The 21,493-nt window shown below is 46.0% G+C and overlaps 1 protein-coding gene across 3 annotated transcripts in view; it reads left to right on the top strand.

The window, feature by feature from the left end:
• raver2 (ribonucleoprotein, PTB-binding 2) overlaps positions 1-21,493 on the top strand; it is a 79,029-nt gene that overhangs the window by 56,243 nt on the left and 1,293 nt on the right. The window contains exons 5-13 of one of the 3 annotated variants that reach the window (XM_039734834.1): positions 2,627-2,725; positions 9,862-9,973; positions 11,356-11,630; positions 11,760-11,868; positions 14,445-14,596; positions 16,156-16,221; positions 18,669-18,722; positions 20,689-20,817; positions 20,897-21,076. In XM_039734834.1, the coding sequence (XP_039590768.1) occupies positions 2,627-2,725; positions 9,862-9,973; positions 11,356-11,630; positions 11,760-11,868; positions 14,445-14,596; positions 16,156-16,221; positions 18,669-18,722; positions 20,689-20,817; positions 20,897-21,076 (1,176 nt within the window). Of the gene's footprint in view, positions 1-2,626; positions 2,726-9,861; positions 9,974-11,355; positions 11,631-11,759; positions 11,869-14,441; positions 14,597-16,155; positions 16,222-18,668; positions 18,723-20,688; positions 20,818-20,896; positions 21,077-21,493 lie in introns of all 3 variants that reach the window. The other 2 variants (XM_039734833.1, XM_039734835.1) reach the window with 2 other exon arrangements.

Raw genomic sequence — 21,493 nt, 5'->3', positions numbered from 1 at the left:
ATCTTTTGAGAGTTGCTTTGAGGATCCCATGCTGTCTATCAAAAGGGAAACTCAACTTGCAATTAAATTAAATACCTTTTACCACTCATGACTGGACACTCCTGTCTATGAAGTTCAAGGCTTGATGAGCTAATGCAACCAATTTGGTTTTGCGAGTAATCAGCATTGAGCAGTGACAGGCATTCAAATCAGCAAATTTACAAGGAGACCCACATTTTTGCACAGCCAGTTTTTCACAAAATCACAAAATAAGAGGGTCTATGGTGTCCCCCAGTGCTCAAATTCTAAATAAAAACAACCTATCTTGATTTCACACAGCACAGAAGGAAATTAATCAAAGGCATCAAAAGAGACAAAGGGTCATTTTGATATACGCTGTTGCAGCACATACGTTCGTAACTGGCATTTCATTTCTCGTGTACATGAAGTTTTTGCACTCCCTCAGGATGGATGGATTGTGCAGAAACAACTATGGTGTCTTACCAACACAACATCTTTCAGCTGCTCCCGTTACGGGTTGCCACAGCGGATCATCTTATTCCATATCTTCCTGTCGTCTTGTTCTGTCACCCCCATCACCTGCATGTCCTCTCTCACCACATTCATAAACCTTCTCTTAGGCCTTCAACTTTACCTCTTGCCTGGCAGTTCTATCCTTTAACATCCTTCTCCCATTATACCCCTCATCTCTCCTCTGCACATGTCTAAACCAACACAATCTCGCCTCTCTGACTTTGTCTCCAAACCATCCCATCTGAGCTGACCCTCTAATGTCCTCATTTCTAATCCTGTCCATCCTCGTCACACCCAATTTAAATCTTAGCATCTTTAACTCTGCCACCTCCAGCTCTGTCTCCTGCTTTCTGGTCAGTGCCACCGTCTCCAACCCATATAACATAGCTGGTCTCTCAAAATGAATGTATGACAGTCTGCCCTGATGGAAAACCGCTGAGCAAGTCCCCTGTCGATGGATGACTACACAGCCAAGGCACCTGCCACCAGTCAGCATACACAGTTTAACACAACTCTGATAATTAGCGCTGTGAACTGTGAAGCCACATCTAATGCTGTATGCTCATGCGTATAATGGCAGGGACTTAATAACTAATGGCAAACATAAAAAAACTTTTGAAACAATACAAAAAGAAACGGTTGCTAGGACGTTCTTCACATATGGTTAATTTACTGTGTTTATTCCATATTACAATATACGGACACTCTAAGTAGAGCAAACTAACAATAAAGGAGAAGTTTGGTATTTTTCAAGTCAAAGTTATTTCTTCACCGACATGCTACCTGTCCATTTGCCAAGCTAAATTGTGTTCTAGAGTTTAGCATATGTCTTGCCCGCACTGGTGCTTTACAGTAGAGGCAACAGGGCACAGTAAAGAGAATCCCTCATTGAGGCAAACACTTAATTCCGCCCATGAGGTTTAACTCCGCCCATAATCCCACGCTGAGTCAATTAACTCCACCCATAATCCCACACTTGGTCAAACATTTAACTCCACCCAAGAGGTTTAACTCCTCCCCTAATCCCACATTGAGGTAAACATTATCTCCACCCATAATCCCACATTGAGTCAAATGTTTAACCCCACATAAATCACACACTCTGGGCATAAGGCAGCATGTTGTACAAGTGTGTTTCTCTATTCCCCATAAACACTGACGTACTCCGGTGCTGCAATCACATCCCATGTCTACAGAAGTGTCTCTGTCACCTGCATGGTGCATAGAGAAAACCATGGAAGGTGCTATTTGTATCAAACTCGTGTGTGGCTTGATATGTTTGTATGCCAAATGGTAGATTGCAATAACAAAGAAATGTTGTGATTGGTTCATTTGGAAGTACCATGAAAGGCACTACAGTATATGGAAAATATGAACTACTTGACAAGCCTGAAAGCCAAAAAGCAGTTAGTTTGCCATAACGAAGAAGCTTTGTCATTCGTCAGTTTGAAAGTACCATAAAAGTCGCCATACAAAAGACATGCTGGTTGATATACCTGCAAATTAAAAGGCAGGTGGTTATAATCAAGAAGTGTCCTGATTGGTCAGTTTGGAAATACTATAAAAGGTGCTATATCATTGACGTGTACTGCTTGATATACCTGCAAACCAAAAGGCAGGTTACCATAATGAAGAAGCATCCTGATTGGTCAGTTTGGAAGTTTTGGCAGCAGCCATGACTCAGAATACAAGAGCAGCAGTGTCAGGTGCTACAGTATATAAAAGACTTGAGCTGCTTGATGTAATTGTAAACCAAGAGGCAGATTACAATAATGAAGAAATGTTGTGAGTGGTCGATTTGGAAGTACCATGAAAGGCGCCATATCAAAGGCACTAACTACTTGATAAACCTGCAAGCCAAAACGTACTTAGGTTACCTTAACAAAGAAGCTTTGTGATTGGTCAGTTTGGGAATAAGATGAAAGGTGCCATATAGAAGGCCTTTACTGATTATTATGCCAGTTTGCATTTTATCATGACAAAGAATCATCATGATTGGTCAGTTTGTAAGTACCATTAAAAGCACGCACTGCTTGATATACCTGCAAGGCAAAAGGCAGATTGTCACATTGAAGACGGGTCCTGATTGTTGTCCCCTCTCTGTCTATCCCAGAATGCCTTGCTCGGTAACGGACTGCTCCTACAGAACATTGTGCGGATGCAGATGGCTCAGCAGCAGCTCCTGCAGCTCAAAGAAAAGCAAGCAAACACGGTGAGTAGTGGGGGCACTTCACTGACCACCGAGGTAAGGCGTCTCTGCAGTGTCTGCTCCCACAATGTCATCCTCATATGTCTTGCTGAGGGTCTCGTGTCTCCCTTGAGGTCACAGCTGGCAATGTTTGGTATGGAGGTGTCTGGTAACGTCATAACATGTATAATGTTCTTGAACCTGCTGAATCCTGTTCAGGGCCATCAAGGAAATGGCAGGAACTAAACGTGGACGAGGCCGCACTCATACACGTCTGCTGTTCATCTGCCGAGCAGTCGCCTTAAGGCTGTAGAGCTGGGTGCAGATCAATGGGGAACTGGATGGGCAAACTCTGGTTGACTTCTAGACACTGAAGCTTGGTGGCTCAGAGAGCACAAGGCCATGTCTGTCCAGCCATTTATGAGCCAAGTCAGAGTCACGGGGAGCCGGTCACAGAGCAGCAACAGACCCGGGACTTTGGTGCCAGTCAGTCACTCGCTTACTCATACTGGGCCACTTCACTGTTGTCAGCCCACCTACCTCAAGCCGGTCTTTGTTGGTCCGTCTAGTTAGACAAAGCTGCATGAATCTCACATATGAATTCTTTAAAGCTTCTTTGGGACCTGCAAATAGCTGTTAGTTAAAGACCTGACAGAATCGATCAGGACAGCTAAGGGGGTCTGACTAGGTGGTCTGTTAAAGCTGCTTAGAGATATCGGTAGAAAGGCACGTCTCTGCCTGTTAAAGCCAGTTACAGGTTATCTATCTGTTATATAGTGCCTCTCCATCATCTGTCTAGGGTGCTGGGCAAACGGTGTAGGCCACATAAACATATTTTAAAGCTACGCATGTGGGCAGTAAGCGTCTGGACACTGCAGTACACACGGGCACAACACTTCTGTCTGTTTGTCTGTCAAATATATAGTGGCTTTCCCTTCTGTCTGTCTCTCTGTCTTTATATTGATGTATTATCTATCTATCTATCTATCTATCTATCTATCTATCTATCTATCTATCTATCTATCTATCTATCTATCTATCCTTACTTTATATAGTGCATGTCATATCTATTATATGGTGCTTTTCACACTACATGTCTATCTTTACTTTGCATAGTGACTTTCTTATCCATCTTTACTCTATTATAGTGCCTTTCACTGTGCCAATAGTATGTTTTCTTTCAATTATTTAGTGCATCTATTTTCTTCGGTCTGTAATACAATCCCCTATCTATCTAAACTTTCTAAAGTGTATTTCCTGTTTATTGTATAGTGCCTCTATATTTCATTTATATAGTGTCTTTCACACTATCTGCCTGTCTTTTCTTTATGTATTGTTTTCCTTATCTTCCCATCTTTACTTTATCTAGTGTCTTCCATATTGTACTTTTCCCGGCCATCTTTACTTATATAAAAGTGTCTTTTACAGTAAATATATTACGGTGTATCTATCTGTTATATTGGGCCTTTCACACTGTCCATCTACCGTCACTTGATATAGTGCCTTTCCTATCCACTTTTACTTTATATACAGTAGTTCCTTTCCTGTCTATTATATCGTGCCTTTCACACTATATGTCTAGTGACTTTTTTTATCCATCTTTACTTAATGATGTTTTTTTCACTTATCATACAGTGCCTTTCACATCTGTCTGTGCCATCTTTATATTATATAGTGTCTTTCCATTCTATTATGTAGTACAACTACAATATAGTGCCTTTCACACACATCTACCTTCAGTATATGTCTAGCCATCTACTATATGGTGCATTTATCTGTGTTGTGTTGTGTCTTTCATGTAACTGGTTAGAGGCATCTGGAGGAATTGCTTCGAAGCCAATCGCAGGCATCCCGTGACCCCATCTCTCTGATACATCTGCTTGTTAGAAACATCTGCAGATATTCTGTCTCTATGTCTGTCCAATAAGGCATCCATCTGTCGGCCTGGCTGTCTGACTATCTAGTGTCACTCCCTAATCTTGAATAGATAGATAGATAGATAGATATTGAAAGGCACTATATAACAGATAGATAGATACTTTAATTCCAAGGGGAAATTCACATATAACGTCTGCCAAGCTCAGACCCACGGTCTGTCTGCTGCATATAGTGCCTTTCAGGTTCAGTCCACGGCGCTGTTGTGTGTAATACCTCAGGTGCTCTCTGACTGTTTCTCTGTGTCTACAATCACATCTTCTGTCCTCTGTTCCCATTGTCCTATATGCTCTATTTTTTAATTCTCTGTCTCTCTCACACTGTATCATTTTACTGTATCTACAGTGCATCCGGAAAGTATTCACAGCGCATCACTTTTTCCACATTTTGTTATTTTACAGCCTTTTTCCAAAATGGATTAAATTCATTTTTTTCCTCAGAATTCTACACTCAACACCCCATAATGACGTGAACAAAGTTTACTTGAGGTTTTTGCAAATTTATTAAAAATAAAAAAAATTGAGAAATCACATGTACATAAGTATTCCCTGCCTTTGCCATGAAGCTCCAAATTGAGCTCAAGTGCATCCTGTTTCCCCTGATCATCCTTGAGATGTTTCTGCAGCTTCATTGGAGTCCACCTGCGGTAAATTCAGTTGATGTGACATGATTTGGAAAGGCACACACCTGTCTATAGAAGGTCCCACAGTTGACAGTTCATGTCAGAGCACAAACCAAGCATGAAGTCAAAGGAATTGTCTGTAGACCTCCGATTTTCTCGAGGCACAAATCTGGGGAAAGTTACAGAAAAATGTCTAAAAATGTCTGCTGCTTTGAAGGTCCCAATGAGCACAGTGGCCTCCATCATCCATAACAAGTTCGACACCACCAGGACTCTTCCTAGAGCTGGCCGGCCATCTAAACTGAGCGATCAGAGGAGAAGGGCCTTAGTCAGGGAGGTGACCAAGAACCCGATGGTCACTCTGTCAGAGGTCCTCTGTGGAGAGAGGAGAACCTTCCAGAAGGACAACCATCTCTGCAGCAATCCACCAATCAGGCCTGTATGGTAGAGTGGCCAGATGGAAGCCACTCCTTAGTAAAAGGCACATGGCTGCCCACCTGGAGTTTGCCAAAAGGCACCTGAAGGACTCTCAGACCATGAGAGAGAATATTCTCTGGTCTGATGAGACAAAGATTGAACTCTCTGGTATGAATGCCAGGCGTCACGTTTGGAGGAAAACTGGCACCGCTCATCACCAGGCCAATACCGTCCCTACAGTGAAGCATGGTGGTGGCAGCATCATGCTGTGGGGATGGAACTGGGAGACTAGTCAGGATAAAGGGAAAGATGACTGCAGCAATGGACAGAGACATCCTGGATGAAAACCTGCTCCAGAGCGCTCTTGACCTCAGACTGGGGCGATGGTTCATCTTTCAGTAGGACAAACGACCCTAAGCACACAGCCAAGATATCAAAGGAGTGGCTTCAGGACAACTCTGTGAATGTCCTCGAGTGGCCCAGCCAGAGCCCAGACTTGAATCCGATTGAACATCTCTGGAGAGATCTTAAAATGGCTGTGCACCGACGCTTCTCATCCAGCCTGATGGAGCTTGAGAGGTGCTGCAAAGAGGAATGGGCGAAACTGGCCAAGGATAGGTGTGCCAAGCTTGTGGCATCATATTCAAAAAGACTTGAGGCTGGAATTGCTGCCAAAGGTGCATCGACAAAGTATTGAGCAAAGGCTGGGAATACTTATGTACATGGGATTTCTCCGTTTTTTTATTTTTAATAAATCTGCAAAATCCTCAAGTAAACTTTTTTCACGTTGTCATTATGGGGTGTTGTGTGTAGAAGTCTGAGGAAAAAAATGAATTTAATCCATTTTGGAATAAGGCTGCAACATAACAAAATGTGGAACAAGTGATGTGCTGTGAATAATTTCCGGATGCACTGTAGTGCCCTCCATCCCGTACTGGTCCCCTTCAGTGTTGTCCACGCTCGGTCCTCCCTGTCTTAGGTTCAGTCACTCTCCCCATGAGGTGTTTTGTATGTGGTACCTTCCTCAGTGTGTGCTTGATGTACAGGTAAGCAAGTCCTTCACAGCTCATCTCCTCCCACAGACTCGCTCAGACGTCTGATTCCTTCAGCTCTCTTTGGGTCTTTTAAACTTTAGTTTTCTGTCCGTTCATTAAACTTGCAAGTGCGTGGCTTCAAAGTAAAGATGGCGTGAGTGATGAAGAAGGAGGGCTGGATGGAGTGGCTCGATTGTAAACCGCACAAACTGCAAACGGCCGTTTCACCGCCCACCCCCGCTGCAATCTCCGCTTATTAAAAATAAAAAAAAAACACACTCGCTGACAGGAATCGCCGGCGTCAGGGGGCTCCGCAAGCAGCGCCTCATTAGGCAGGCCGCTCTTAATAACACAAGTGATGGACAAGCGAGGAGCGGCCGAGTGAAAAGTGCTGACGGGTCAGCATCTGCAGGAGCCGCGCGTCCACCTCGGGTGGCCTCGTCTCGATAAAAGGCCCGACGGGGCCGGAGATCGCGCAGCTCTGCACAAAAGAAAGTTGCACTCGAAAGGAGGTTAAAAACATGCCGAGCGTTTGTTTGACTAATTGCGCATCTCACAGGCTCAGCTTAAATAAAGACTGGCTGCTTGGGGTTTGATATTGGGTTCAAGGCAATTCCATGGAAAAAAAAATCAACAGCGCCCCCCAACTTGCTCAACACCACCCCCACCTCGACATGATAACATTTTAGTGCAAAGTCTAAATGAATAAAATCAACAGGGAGAATTGAATTTAACAGACACAAATTCTTTTCATTGCTGGTCGAAGCCCATTGGGAGCCCTAGGCTGAGGGGACTGACGTCGCCCCTCCGTTCTCCATAGCAGGTAGTTAGCATTATCAGCACCCTTTCGGAGTCCTGGCGCGCGCCGCTTCGTGGTGTACCGCGGACTTTCAGGAGTACGCGCACTTTCAAAGTGATGGGTCGTTCTTGAACGATTGAACGAATCTTTAATGTGACTCGGGAACAACGAGTCGTCTCGTGGGAATGATTCGTTCAGTCGCGCATGCGCATTTGCACAACTTCCTATAGTTTCTGTATTGGAATTGATTCACTTGTTTCGAGTCTTCGGGTTCGAGTCGTTCCTTCATCACGTGACAGCCCCATAAACTTAACCTATGCAGTCTGAGCCGGAAAGAGAATTGAACGAAATGACTCAAAAAATGATTCGTTCATTTTGCTGAACGAGACTCAAAAGGTCTGAGTCGGTAAAATGATCCGAACTTCCCATCACTAGAGCGTGCGCAGTTTTACTTTTACACAGCGGGTAACGGAGCCTACTCTAGGTCATCAGTGTCCGACGACTCTGCGGGTAGGGACGCGCATTCAGATGTACAAACGGCGCCCCTTTGTGTACATATTATTATACACACAATTCTACGACGCGATGGGGGGAGAGGCCCCCACTCGGTGTCCAGAGCGCGCGCCCCATACCTTTCATTGAAGAACGATAGGTTGCCCAACGAATTGACCGGCTCTGAAAATAAGATTATATAAATGAAAACACCACGATAAATAAATGAAAAAAATAAAATGAATATAAATATAAGGTGCACGTGATAAAAAATACAAATTGTACATCGTAATATTTAAAAAATAAAGTGCACATAAAAGTATTTTAAAAAACACAAAAATATCTCCTAAAGGTTACCACTTTGGTAACATACCGCGTTTATTGACGCTGTTGATTAAACTTTGGAGCGCTGATGAAATCTTCTGGAGCAGCACACTGGCTGATGGGAATTGTTGTGTCCATTCCGGCATTTGCACAAGGCGATAGATAGATAGACATGAAAGGCACAATATAATAGATAGATCTTTATTTGTCTCCATTTGAAATTTGGCGTTTTACAGAAGCTCTTTAAATAAACACATAAATAGGTAGATAAGCAAGTATCTGCTAGGTAAGTTCAGAAACAAAAAGAAAAACCCTAAGAAATACGGAGCTTCTGTAAAAGGGCTGCTTCTTGCAGAGCTGCCCAAAGTACCCGATGATGGGTTAATACAGTCCATTTTAAATACTTTTGTTTATTGGAACAATTGCCGAAATTGACTGCGCTCACCCCCACAGCTAAACGTGACACGCACCTGCTGAAAGCGTCTTCTTTAAGCTTCGCCGAATTTTTGGCCAGGAAACTTTCACTTCGTCTCTGCAGAGGGCTTCATTTGCATAAACTGACACGCCCCATTTCTCCGTGTGATCGCAGTCAGCGCTGTTGGGAAACGAGGGGCTCGCTGCGTCATAATGGCTCTCTCACTAGACCACGAATATGGGTCAGCTAATTTTCTTTTTTTCTACTACATCACTAAATTTCAATCAAAACCATCAAGGTATTTTTAGGACTTTGGGGTATTTAGTTTTTCTATTGCGTTTCATTTTACCCCTCAATATTGATATATTGAGATGTCCTTTCTGAGTGGGTACCTACTAAATACCATTGTGCCAAATTTAAGCTTTTTAACTAAAAGGAAATAATGAGTGAGCCAAGTTTACATTTCATATACAGTATATGATGAATAGATACGAAAGGCATAATAGATAGACGGACGGAGACAGAGTGGCCGAGTAATATTGTCTAATTACTATGTAGATAGACTAAGAACTTTAATTATGTCCCCATTGCAAAATTAATCTCTTTACAGAAGCTCAATAAAAATACAATTTATATACGTTTGTGGATTACTTTAAGGATTTTATGGGTTGAATTTATTACAAATCACCAAGACTTAATGATAGTCCTGTGATGTACCGGACTTTGTACGCGTTGATGTAGCTGTGTGCCCGGCTGAGTGCCCAGTGGTGTAGTTACGTCCAGTCCAGGGTTGAATCCAGCCCTGTGCCCAGACGTTACCAGGATGTGCTCCGGCGTCCGCCAACCTAAGTTCGATTAGAAGTTCAAAATTGTTATATATTTTTATAATATTTTTTGCATTTTTGTTGTAAATTCTGACTAATAATTCATCCATCCTTTCGGGAGTGTCGCTGTCAGTCAGCTGTCACTGGTATGGACGCGGGAGTTGGGGGCTCCATTTTGAGTTTGGACACAGCAGCACTTCTGTTAGCTGATGGAGGGATTGCGACCCGTTGGCCGCCTGAACGTGGCGCCTCTCACGTATTTCTGATTCTTCTTCTTTTTTTTTTTTCTTCCCTCAAGGCTCCCAGTCTGCTCGGAGACCCTTCCCGAGTGTTGCTACAAAAAGCGATGGGAATGCAGGGCCCAGCCCCCCTCAGTATGGCTAAAGGACTTCTGGGAGACCCCCCGAACGGTGAGTGCACAGCGCCTAATAAGCGTCGCTCTCTCGGCGGAGGCGGCCAGTTGTTTTCGTTCAGCCAGCCATTCGTCTTCATTTCCCGACTGGAAGACGGAGAACAGCAAACGAAGCCCTGGTGGTGCCTCAGCGCCGGCACATTTAAATGAGCTGCTTAGTCAATGAAGCGGGGCATGTCTGGGGGTCTGCTAAAGCCACACCACGGCCTCCAGGGGGCGATGTGGGGCGCCACGTTGACGTAAAGGGAGTCGAGCGATTTGGGGGCGCTCTGTCTGGAAGGGGCGTGAGCTGTGACTGGTCAGACTATGAAAGGCGCTATATAAAATAGCAGCATCTACTTTATGGACTGCTTATTCCCCAACAGTATTCTATAAGACAATTCCTAGGGTGAAACTCACTATATAAAATATGAGTGCTTAATGGATTACTTTACCCCCTGCGTTATTCCATTAGACTCATTCTAGGCTGGAAGGCACTATATAAAATAAGTGTGCTTTATATAGTATAATGTCACCTGTACTATTCTATAAGAGTTTTTGTAGCGTGAAAGGCGCTATATCAACTTAGAGTGTCTGCTTTATTAAGTTTGCCACTGGCACCTTCTCTAAAACAGTTTGCAGGGTGAAAGGCACTATATCAGTCTGAGCGGTTTGTGAAGTACCTTTCCACCTGCACTATGCTATAAAATGAATTGTTTAGTGAAAGGCACTGTTATCAAATAAGAGTGCTTTATTCTGCTTTACTTTGCTCCAGCGCTATTCTGTAAGATGATTTGTATGGTGAAAGGCACTATATAAAATATTAGGGCTCAGTTACTTTACCCCCTGCACTATTCCATTAGACAGTTTCTAGAGTGGAAGGCACTATATAAACTAAGCCTGCTTTATGAAGTGCTTTAAACCCGCAACATTCTATAGAAAAATGTGTCGGGTGAAAGGCACTCTTTAAAATGTGTGCTTTGTGAATGAAAGGCGCTATATCCAATATGGCTACTTTGCACTATTTTATAGGGTGGTTTATAGAGTGAAAGGCACTATATCAGATTAGATTGCTTTATGAATTACTTCACCCCTACGGTAATCTGCACGACAATTAGTACAGTGAAAGGCGCTACATGAAGTAGGGGCGCTTTATGAAGCACCTCATCACCTGCACTATTCTATAGGACCATTTGCATAGTGAAAGGCGCCATATGAAATAAGAATGTCTACTTTATGAAGAACTTTTCCACCTGCACTACTCTGTAGGGCCACTTCTGTACTATGGAAGGCGCCGTATTAACTAGAAGTGCCTGTCTTTTGAGGTGTTTTCCCTCTGCACTGTGTAGTATGAAAGGCACTATATAAAATGAAAACTGATGACTTGCTTTGAACTCCTAGGTCTGCCTCCAGAGCCCGTTCAGCTCCCCTCCCAAAGCCATGCCACCTCAGCTGGCTTGATGTCCTACGTGCCCAGCCGGCCGTCACTCGGACGCACAGGTGGCCCCGAGCAGAACGGAATGTCGGAGAAGCAGTCCGGTGGGGGGGTCTCAGCAGCAGGGGCCCCCCTAGTGGTGAACAGTTATCTTCAGGGGGTTTCCAATCCTGTTGTGGGATCCATGCTTGCAGGCGTCCCAAAGGCAGCCAGTCTGGTGGACAAGACCACGTCCGGGCTGGTAAGTGGTCTTCCGGACCTGAATTTGCTTCTATCTGAACATTCTAGAATGTCGAGTTTTCAGGAGGTGGCATGGCAGCGGGTGTATGCCACATGGCCAGGAAACTCATTTGTGTTGTGTCCTTCGCAGTCATCCAGCAGCCACACATCTTTACTCGGAGAGCCACCTAAAGACCTGAAGGTGCCATCAAACCCGTACCTGAACATGGCCAGCGTGCTGCCCAGCCTGGTTCTACAAGGTAAGCCGGTCACTTTCACTTTGGAATGGGTCAGTGCTTATTGAAACGCCAGGGGGTGATTTCATGGGCAGATAAAGCCCTGATGCCTAGACCTTCACCAGTCCTCTTATATGTGGGAGGCAAATAAGTCAGATAAGACACCACCTGAACCCCCTTGAACACAAATACACCTGTTATGGCGGTCATGAAGCTTTTCTGAGTCACATTGTTGGCACAGCCACCATCCTGTAGCTGACCTGACATCCTTGTCATTGGCATGGTGTGTCCCATAGAGGCAGCCCTTCAGGTCTGAGGACAGGTGGTAGTGATACGGGGTCAAGTCTGAAGAATACAGATGAGTGTGGCATCTCTTTGTTGACTTCCACGTACACCAGGGATGTGGAGGTTTGGTGTCCTGATCTCAGTATGAGAGGGAGAGGGCGCCATGGCAGGGGCAGGGGTGCTCTGTTTGGGGGTCTGTCTCCTGTATTGTGCGTGGTGCTGCTGAGATGAGCTGTAGTCTCCTCTGACCCTAAATTGGATTAAGTGGGCTTGAGAGCAGGGACGGTGATGGCGTCTGGCCATTTGGTCACATCGGCACATCGGATGGAGCTCTGGGTGTCCGAGAACGGCGCTGTGCTGCGTGTTGGAAAGGCGCCATATACAATAACACGGTAGCAGCATGGCCACGGTTAAGAAGGAACACCAGGATAAAACTGAACCTTACAGTAGTAGACTGGTGTAGCATTATGGGATGGAGTCCACCACAGTGCATTAACGTCAGTTTACAGTGAGTGTGCAATACAGGACGGCCAACGTGACACCAAGCAAGTCAGCGTGAGCCTTTGGAAAGGCGCTATACACCGATCAGCCACAACATTAAAACCAGCTGCCTGAGCAGCTGTTGACCCATCGGGGCTTGGACTCCACGAGACCTCTGAAGGTGCCCTGTGGTATCTGTCCCAAGTGAATCCTTAAAGTCCTGTAAGTTGTGAGGTGGGGCCTCCATGGATTGGACTCGTTTCCCCAGCACATCTCAGAGACGTCTGATCTGACTGAGATCTGTGGAATCTGGAGGCCAAGACACCTTCAGCTTTGTGCCATGTTCCTCAAACCATTCCTGAAGATTTTTTGCAGTGTGGCAGGGCGTGTTATCTCGCTGAAAGAGGCCACTGCCATTAGGGAGTACTGTTGCCATGAAGAGGTGTATGTGGTCTGCAGTAGTCTTTAGGTAGGTGGTGGTATGCGTCAAAGTGACATGCATACAAATGTCAGGACCCCAAGTTTCCTAGTCCTAGGACTTTGCCCAGAACACCTCATTACCTCTGATGGCTCACCTTCTTGCCGTGGTGCATCCTGCTGCCACCTCTTCCCCACATAACAACACACATCCGGCCATCCACATGATTAAATGAAAATGGAATTCATCAGACCAGACCACCTTCTTTTGTTTTGGTCCCTGGTCCAGCTGTGATGCTCACATTCCCATTGTTGGGGTCAGCATGGATGCTGTGACCAGTCTGCAGCTACACAGACCCGTACGCAGTTAGCTGTGGAGCACTTTGTGTTCTGACACCTTTCTCTCATGGCCAGCATTAAGTGCTACATACAGACAAGCCTTCGTTCTCCACACCCATCGATGAGCCTTGGGTGCCCGTGACCCTGTCGCCGGTTGTTCAGCCTCGGACCACTCTTGGTAGGTACTAACCACTGCACTCTGGGAACACAACACAAGTCCTGTCGTTTTGGAGATGCTGTGACCCCGTCGTCCAGATATCACAATTTGGCCCTTGCCAGAGTCGCTCAGATCCTTACACGTGCCCACTGTTTTGATTCCAACACATCACCTTCTAGACCTGACTGTTCACTCACTGCCTAACATATCATCCCACCCCTGGACGGGTGCCATTGTGACGAGATCATGGATGGTATTCACTTCACCAGTCAGTGGTTTTAACGTCGTGGCTCACCCGTGTCACAGTTTGTCCAGTTCTGTCCCTACCCACAGACCCCCTGATGCTGGTGCCAAGGCTCTCGGAAGTTTTAAGATGGACTGATCACCGTGTCCACTCACAGGGTCACCTGGCATTTCCAGCCACTGGCATTCCGCATTAACGTGAGCCTCTGTGATTTCTTCACGGGCACCTTCTGTGTACCTTTTTTCCGCGCTCTGCCTCTTTACATGTGGTTCACCGCGATGCTACATGCTATCCATTACTGCTGCCCCACCATGCAGACCATAAACAGGACGAGCTGCGAGTCAGGTCAGCTTTGTCCAGATCTCCTCCTGTTGTTCCCTGCAGTGACATGTAGGTCTGAGGATCCTCTCCTGCTTTTATGGTGATCTGAGGTAGGGCTTGAATCAGCATCCTCATGGCGTAGGGTACAGTGCCGTACCCACTAGGCCACACCACACCCCTGCATTTTACAGAGGCTTACTTCTGAACTCTTCACAACTTTTTCCGCCATTGTGACTAAAATATATATAGGTAGACCCCAGGCCCTGGCCTGAAGAGGTTGAACCAGCTTGGTTGCATCCTTGTTAATGGTGTCATTGAGCTCCTCCTAACATTAACTGTCCACTCGGTTTTCAGCAGCAGCTCCATCTGGCACCAAAGCTCAAGCTCTTCAGCCCCATGGCGGACTTTATGGCTCCACGGTGAACCCCACAGCTCCTCAGACGCCCGCCTCCCAGTACACCATGGAGGGCACATCGGACTACTCTCACCAGTATGGACAGTACTCACAGGTGAGCACCTCACTTATCCGGTCGAGGGACTTCAAGTGCCCGGGTGGGCAGAGAGCCTCAGGCTGGCATCACAAATGCCCCGCACTCTTTGTGGTAGCTGACACTTTAGCTTCACACTGGCACCCCAGGTCCGAGTATGGCAGGCTGCTTTATTGGTATTACTTTCCTGCTGGTTTGCTGTCCTCCACAAATGGCCTGAGGCTGAGGTGACTCACATGTGACAGTCTTGGTGTTCGGTGAGGCCCCCTAGTGGCCGAAGGAGCTGCACTGTATGCCACAGGACTGCCATTGGGTGTCGTGTGTGATCTTCTGCATTCCACTTTACCTGCCAACTCTGCAAAGTCTACTCTATGGTGTAGAAAGTGAGTGTGCTGTAGCTTATGGGATGGCGTTGAGCAGGGAAAGGCGCTATATAAAACCACCACCATTGGGCCCATGGAGTGACAACCAGTAACTTGCCAAACCTGCCAGTGCTGCAAACTCTAAAGCTTAGAACGCTGCATACCTGAACAGTATTATGGGATAGAGTTCACAGTGGAGAGGCGCTATATAAAATCACAGGCTAGTCCGACCAGTCTCCACCATTGGGCCCACGGAATGATAAGAATCAAGTCACCAAACCTGATTGTGCTGCAGACTGTATGGCTGAGAAAGGAATTGTTCTGTAATCTACAGGAAGGGAATTATGGGATAGGGTTCACCATGGAAAGGCGCTATATAAAATCACAAGTTAGCCCCTTCAGTCCTCATCGCAGAGCTGAACGTGTAAACGCGAACAAGTCGCCCACCTGTCAGTTCTGCATACCATATAGCCTAGGAAGTGATCGTGGTGTAGCATGCCGGAAGGGTATTATGGGATGGAGTACACCATGGAGAGGTGAGATATAAAATCACACTGTTCACTGCCCCCTACTGGACAAACAGAGCGACAGCAAACAGGCTTCCTACCTGTCACTGCTGCAAACTGTATAACTTCGATAAGGACCGTGCTATAGCATACCTGAAAGAGCGAGAGAGTTCACCAAGGTAAAGGCGCTATATAAAATCACATTTCAGTCTGTTCAGTGCCCACCACTAGACCTGCATATGACCATGAGTGTGGGAGTCACCCAGCCTTCCAGGGCGGCAACGTTACAGCTTAGAAAAGGATGGCGCTATAGCATTCCTGTAAAGGTGTTCTGGGATGGAATTCGCCACGTAAAGGCGCTATATAAAGCTGCAGGTTAGCCTGCTCAGTGTCCACCACTGGACCCACCAGTATGGCCGACCAGTGCTGCAAACTGAATAGCTTAGAAAATGATGGGGTGGGGTCTACCATGGAGGGAGACACTCTGTGCATGTCTAGTTAGCCCTCTTCTTCCACACCACTGCGGGGGGCCGCACATTAGAAATAATCACACATACCTGGAAAGGTGTTTATGAGGACAAGTGCTGTGGAGACCCGGAGACGAGCCTTCCTATTTAATCTTTAAGGGGGCAAATACAACGGAACTATGAATCTGCAACATTTCATTGTAGCCTTATTTATTTATTTATTTATTTATTTTTTGTCTTGGCAGGAAGCACTGCAACAGTGGTACCAGCATTACCAAGCGCAGGGGTATGGTGGCAACAATAGTTCAGAGGTATGTGACCCTTGGGGGCTGTGCGGTGTAACAAGGGATGGGCTTTGACTTCTCCTTCCTAACCAGATGGCTTACGGCACCAATCGGGTCACATGCTGCTCTGTTTATAAGGAAACGGTCTGGATGGGGACATTTAGGGTGTGGGCCTTGACGTGCTGGCACTGTGTTGTACTGTAATGTGTGTGACACGAGAGTCATAATGGGGTGTCAGCAGTGCACACAGTAGGACCAGGAGGAGGCTCGCTAAGGTAAAACATCTAAGATATATTTACTGATAATACACGAGATGTCTGTCTGCATCCAACAGATGGTGCATCACAAACATTAGCACTGCTTTTATGAACTGAATTTGAAATGGCATATCATAGACACCTGTTGGGGTGACAAATACAAAGCATTTTATTACTGCATTTGTTTGTGAGGCACCACCTGTTGGAATGATACATGCAGTACATTTAGTTACTGCAAATGTTTGTGATTCACCATCTGTTGGAATGACAAATGCAGTGCTTTTTACTACTTGCATTACAAAATACATTCCAATAGCTAGTGCACTGCAGACGTTAAGGTCTCCGTCTTGGAAGGGGACTACAGCTCGTATAGGATATGCGGACATGTTAAGGTTTGATTTTCACTTAAAGAGTACATCCAATAAAAGTGATGTAATATAACAAGCAGCGCACCCCATTTACATTTTGCTTTGTATAATTCAAATAAACAAACACATCCCTGTCCTTCTGTATGGTCATGAGCTGTAAGTGGTAGCTGAACGAATGACATCACAAGCACAAGTGACAGAAATGAAGGTGGCCGAGCTGACACACCATGACAGGCTGAGACACTCAGTGACTTGGGGGGCCGCAAGGGGTTGAGTTGCTGGTTCTCCAAATCAAGAAGAGCCATCTGAGGTGCTTTGGGTATGTTGTAAGGATTCTCCCCCAGCAGCTCCCACTAGAGCTCCTCTGGGCACATCCCACTGGGCAGAGACCCTGCAGCCCACCCTGGCCAGATCACATCTCAGCCGGCTTGGGAATGCCCAGGAAGTGCTGGAATCTGTAGCTGTGGCCGAAGTAAACTGGGCTGACGTATTTGGGCAGCTGCTGCCACCACAACCCTCTTGAAAAGCAGTTTTTGCATGTGGAAAAAATAAGCCCACCCCTACATTTATCACTTCCCCAAAACCCACAAATTAGAATCCGGTTTAAATGACTAGAACATCCATTAGAGGGGATCTCATTTACTTGGGTTTGCTCCTTGCTGTTGACATGTGTCTTTATCACCACGCTGACATGGACAGAGGGTCTCCTCGGTCTTCACAAAGGAGGTTATCGATGTCCACGTATCAAGGAAAGGATTTAAACACATGGGAAATCAACCACTCCATCGTTCAGAACATCATCTACAAGTGGAGAAAATTCCAAACTGCTGCCAACTTGTCCAGGCCAGCAAGTTCAGCCCAAGAGTGCGAGATGCTGACAGATGTCTCTGAGGGCCCCCCAAGTTTCGTCACAGGACCTACGGGCAACTCCTGGCACTGAGGACGTCTACCATTAAAAGGAGGCTACACCAATTAGAGCGACATGGAAGGCCATCCAGGAAGACTAAAATTTGCCTGAGAACAGCTAAGCAAAGACGAGGACCTCTGGAATCAGATGCTATTGCCAGGTGAATCGAACAAGAGCAGGTTTTTGGCCACAGAACCAGAAGACATGTTTGGAGAAAACCAAAGGTGGCATTCGACCAAAAGAACCTGATGGCAACTGTAAAGCAAATTGTTGGACGTGTTCTGATTTGGGGCTGCTTTCCTGCATCAGAACCCAAGCAGCTCGCCATCGAAGAATTCTTCTTGGTGTTTGAGGATCATGCGAGACCACCTACCAGCAGACTGAAGTTCAACCGAATGTGGGCCCTGCAACATGACCATAACCTCAAACCTACTAGTAAATCCATTAAGAAAATGGTCATAAAGAAAGGAATGGAAGGCTCTGGGGTGGCTGTGTCAAAACCAGGATTACTGAATCCCATCGAGATGCTGTGGGGCAGGACACCAGAAACATCTCAGAGCTGAAAGAATCGGGCCTGGAGGTGAGGGGACAACTTACTGCCAGTTGATGTCAGAGGAAACGGTGACTTAGCAGCAAGTGGAGCCAAGGGGGCACCTACTTTTACCACAGAGGCAAATGGCATCTGGCATCTGGTCATCTGTTGTTGATATCATCTTCATCTGAAGATCAAATCTTGATATGTTCACGTATGTTAAAAAAGAAAAAAACATTTCATGAGGTCTACTTCCTTTTTTTTCTTATATAATTGTGTTATACAAATATCTAATGTATACAGTATATAAATATATGTACACTGTATATGTGTGTGTGTGTGTGTGTGTGTGTGTGTGTGTGACTGTCATGGATGTTGCTGGAGGTTTCTGACGCTCTTTCCCTCCGCAGGTCCCCACGTACTCCCAGCCGAGTTCCAGCACCTCTGACACTTTCTACAGCCAGGTGACCTTTTTTGAATTGCTTGGCCGGTGGGCCTCTTTGGGTCTTCAGCTCTAATGGTAGCTGCTGCTCCTCCGCTCTCTGTTACCGTTCACTTGAGGGTTGCCGTTGCTTCTTCTTTCCATTGCTTTATTAACTCCTGGCCTCACTTTTGTGTCTTTCATGCCTGTCTGAGGCTGCAGGCGTTCGTGGATTCTGTCTGGTTGGCTCAGTTTTCGTTTGGTTGATTGACCCCCGAGGCTGTAGGTGCAGATCCCACTGCTGCCTCACTTCATTGCCAAGTGTGCTTTACTAGAAAAGACAAGATTTTTTTTTTTTTTTTCAGGAAAAACGGCAAAAATCTTACTAGCAGAACCTAAAAACCGGACATTAGTTATGATTCCATACTGTATGTGGATTTCTACCATTTAAGAGAGCAGCTGGACTTTAGACGTGGTGGAGTCTTGAAGCCTTTTCCACCATGTTGTTTTTAGCGCCCCCTTTCTTTGTTGTTTCTGTGGCTGACGGCATCTGAAAGGAGTACGCGTCCACCGTGACTGATGGTCACCTGAGAAGTTAAGGTCCAAATGAAGGGAAGTGTGATTGCCATAATCAGATGAACCAGACACCTAGTGGTCACCATGTGCCATAGATAGATAGATAGATAGATAGATACTTTATTAATCCCAAGGGGAAATTCACATAATCCAGCAGCAGTTTACTGATACAAAGAAACAATATTAAATTAAATAGTAATAAAAATGAAAAGAATTAAAATAAAATTAATGTTCGCATTTACTCCCCCGGGTGGAATTGAAGAGTCACATAGTGTGGGGGAGAAACGATCTCCTCAGTCTGTCAGTGGAGCAGGACAGTGACAAAAGTCTGTCACTGCACACCAGACATACGAGGACAGGGGAACATGAAAAAAAAAGAAGTTCACCTCAGGGGGTGAGAGTCCAAATGGAGGGAGTGTGACTGCTGTAGGCACACCTAGTGGTCACTTTGGAGTACTGCACAGTAGGCATGTGAAGACAAGGGGACACACTGAGGTCAAAGGGAGAAGTTACCAAAAAAAAAAATGAGGGGGTAGGAGGAAGACCCTCACACCTTGTGCTCATCAAACAAAACATACAAGTTGAAGCGGCCACCCTCGGGGTAAAAGTGAAACAGCAGACTCACTCCTAGCTGAAGGTGCACAGAACGGCTCTCCGTTTAAAGATGGCAGCGTCCACAAATTCGCCAATTGTTTTCAATAAGAAAGTCTGAAAATGTAAAACTTTGTACAGTGCAATCTGAGAAATCTTAACAATGATTGAACGGTCTCGGCAAATTTCTGTATATAAATAAATAATAATAAATATAAATAAAAACATTTTGGTCCACGGTTGGGGACAGACAGATGACAGACAGACGGTGCCCGATACGTTACACTGTATGAGACGGCACCTTTAAAAAGGGTCACCTCAGGAGGGAGTGTGACTGCTGTAGGCACACCCAGTGGCCACTTTGTAGTATTACACATCAGGCATATAAAGACAGGGGAACACACTGAAGAGGGGGACCAACTGAGAAGTGGCGGCGTCACTGACTGGATGTGCAGAAAACCCTCACAAGCAGGTGAGGACAGGGGGAGAAACCCTAGCGGTTTAATAAGAAGATGCGCAGAAGATCACACACCCTCTAAACAGGAGTGAAATGGCAGGGGGGCTCCAGATTGGCACTCTGTTAGAATGAGAGCACTTCAGTTAATGGGTGACGGGCATCCCGTCTAGGGTTGTTTTCTGCTTTGTACCCACCGCTGCTAACCTGAAACTCTCTGAGGCCCTGCTTGTGAGAGGTGCTATGCAGTCAAGTCAATGAATTTATCTGAACTGCTCTGCCACTGCGAGTCGGGCAGCAGGTGGAGGTCCAAATTAGGCAGTAAGCTGAAATGCTGACAGTTCTTCACGGCCGTGATGGTCACCAGGTCCTTTGTTTTTGTCAACAGACGGCCACAAGCACAGGCTACGGAGATTACACGTCATACATGCAGGCTGTTTCACAGTATTACTCTCAAGCAGGCCTACAGCCGGGGTACCAGCCCAGAGTGAGCGGCAGCAGTGGTGGCAGCAGTAAGGTATGTGAAGTTGGTATACTTGGCATAGCCTCCTTTCTGCCTGCACATCAACATTAATTTTGTTTTTTTGATTTTCCAGGATGAAGACCTCATTAAAGCTCCTTTTAGCACCTCGGGCCACAGTGGCAGCACTAGAGGAGGCCAGCAGCCCACTGCCATGCCAAGCTACAGCAGCGTCCCCGTCCTGTCCAGTTATGTGAGCTCTGTGGCCGCTGGCCAGCCTGCCAGTTCTGGTTTAGACTGGAGCCATTACTACTACGTAAGTGTGGGGCTGCGGTGGCCACGCGCCTTTCTACTGGTCATCTTTGCTCCTGATTCTGGGACTTCTTCGTTTGTCATTTTATTTCCATTGCACTCATACAGGGGTCACACTCGTAACAAAACCAAACACGTTCACCTTCGGTCTCTAACAACTCTGCGAAGGCAAATGTGTCACCGGACTCCGCCATGTCTCACAAATGTGCTTCACGCAGTAAAAAGGAACGGGCTGGCTCTGTATGGACGTCAACACTGCCGACGGCTCATTACTAGACCGGGGGGCATCCCTTATCTGCTCCTTTCTGGCAGTTTTTGCAAAATCCTCTGCATTGTTTCACACTGCGCTCTTTTTCAAAGTTCCCACATGACAGAGTACTTTGTACTCTTAGAAGAGAGCAAAATGAGACTGTGCCCCCTC

This window comes from Polypterus senegalus, chromosome 14 (assembly GCF_016835505.1).
Source record: "Polypterus senegalus isolate Bchr_013 chromosome 14, ASM1683550v1, whole genome shotgun sequence".
Lineage (NCBI taxonomy): Eukaryota > Metazoa > Chordata > Cladistia > Polypteriformes > Polypteridae > Polypterus > Polypterus senegalus.
This window is presented reverse-complemented; position numbering and strand designations above follow the sequence as displayed.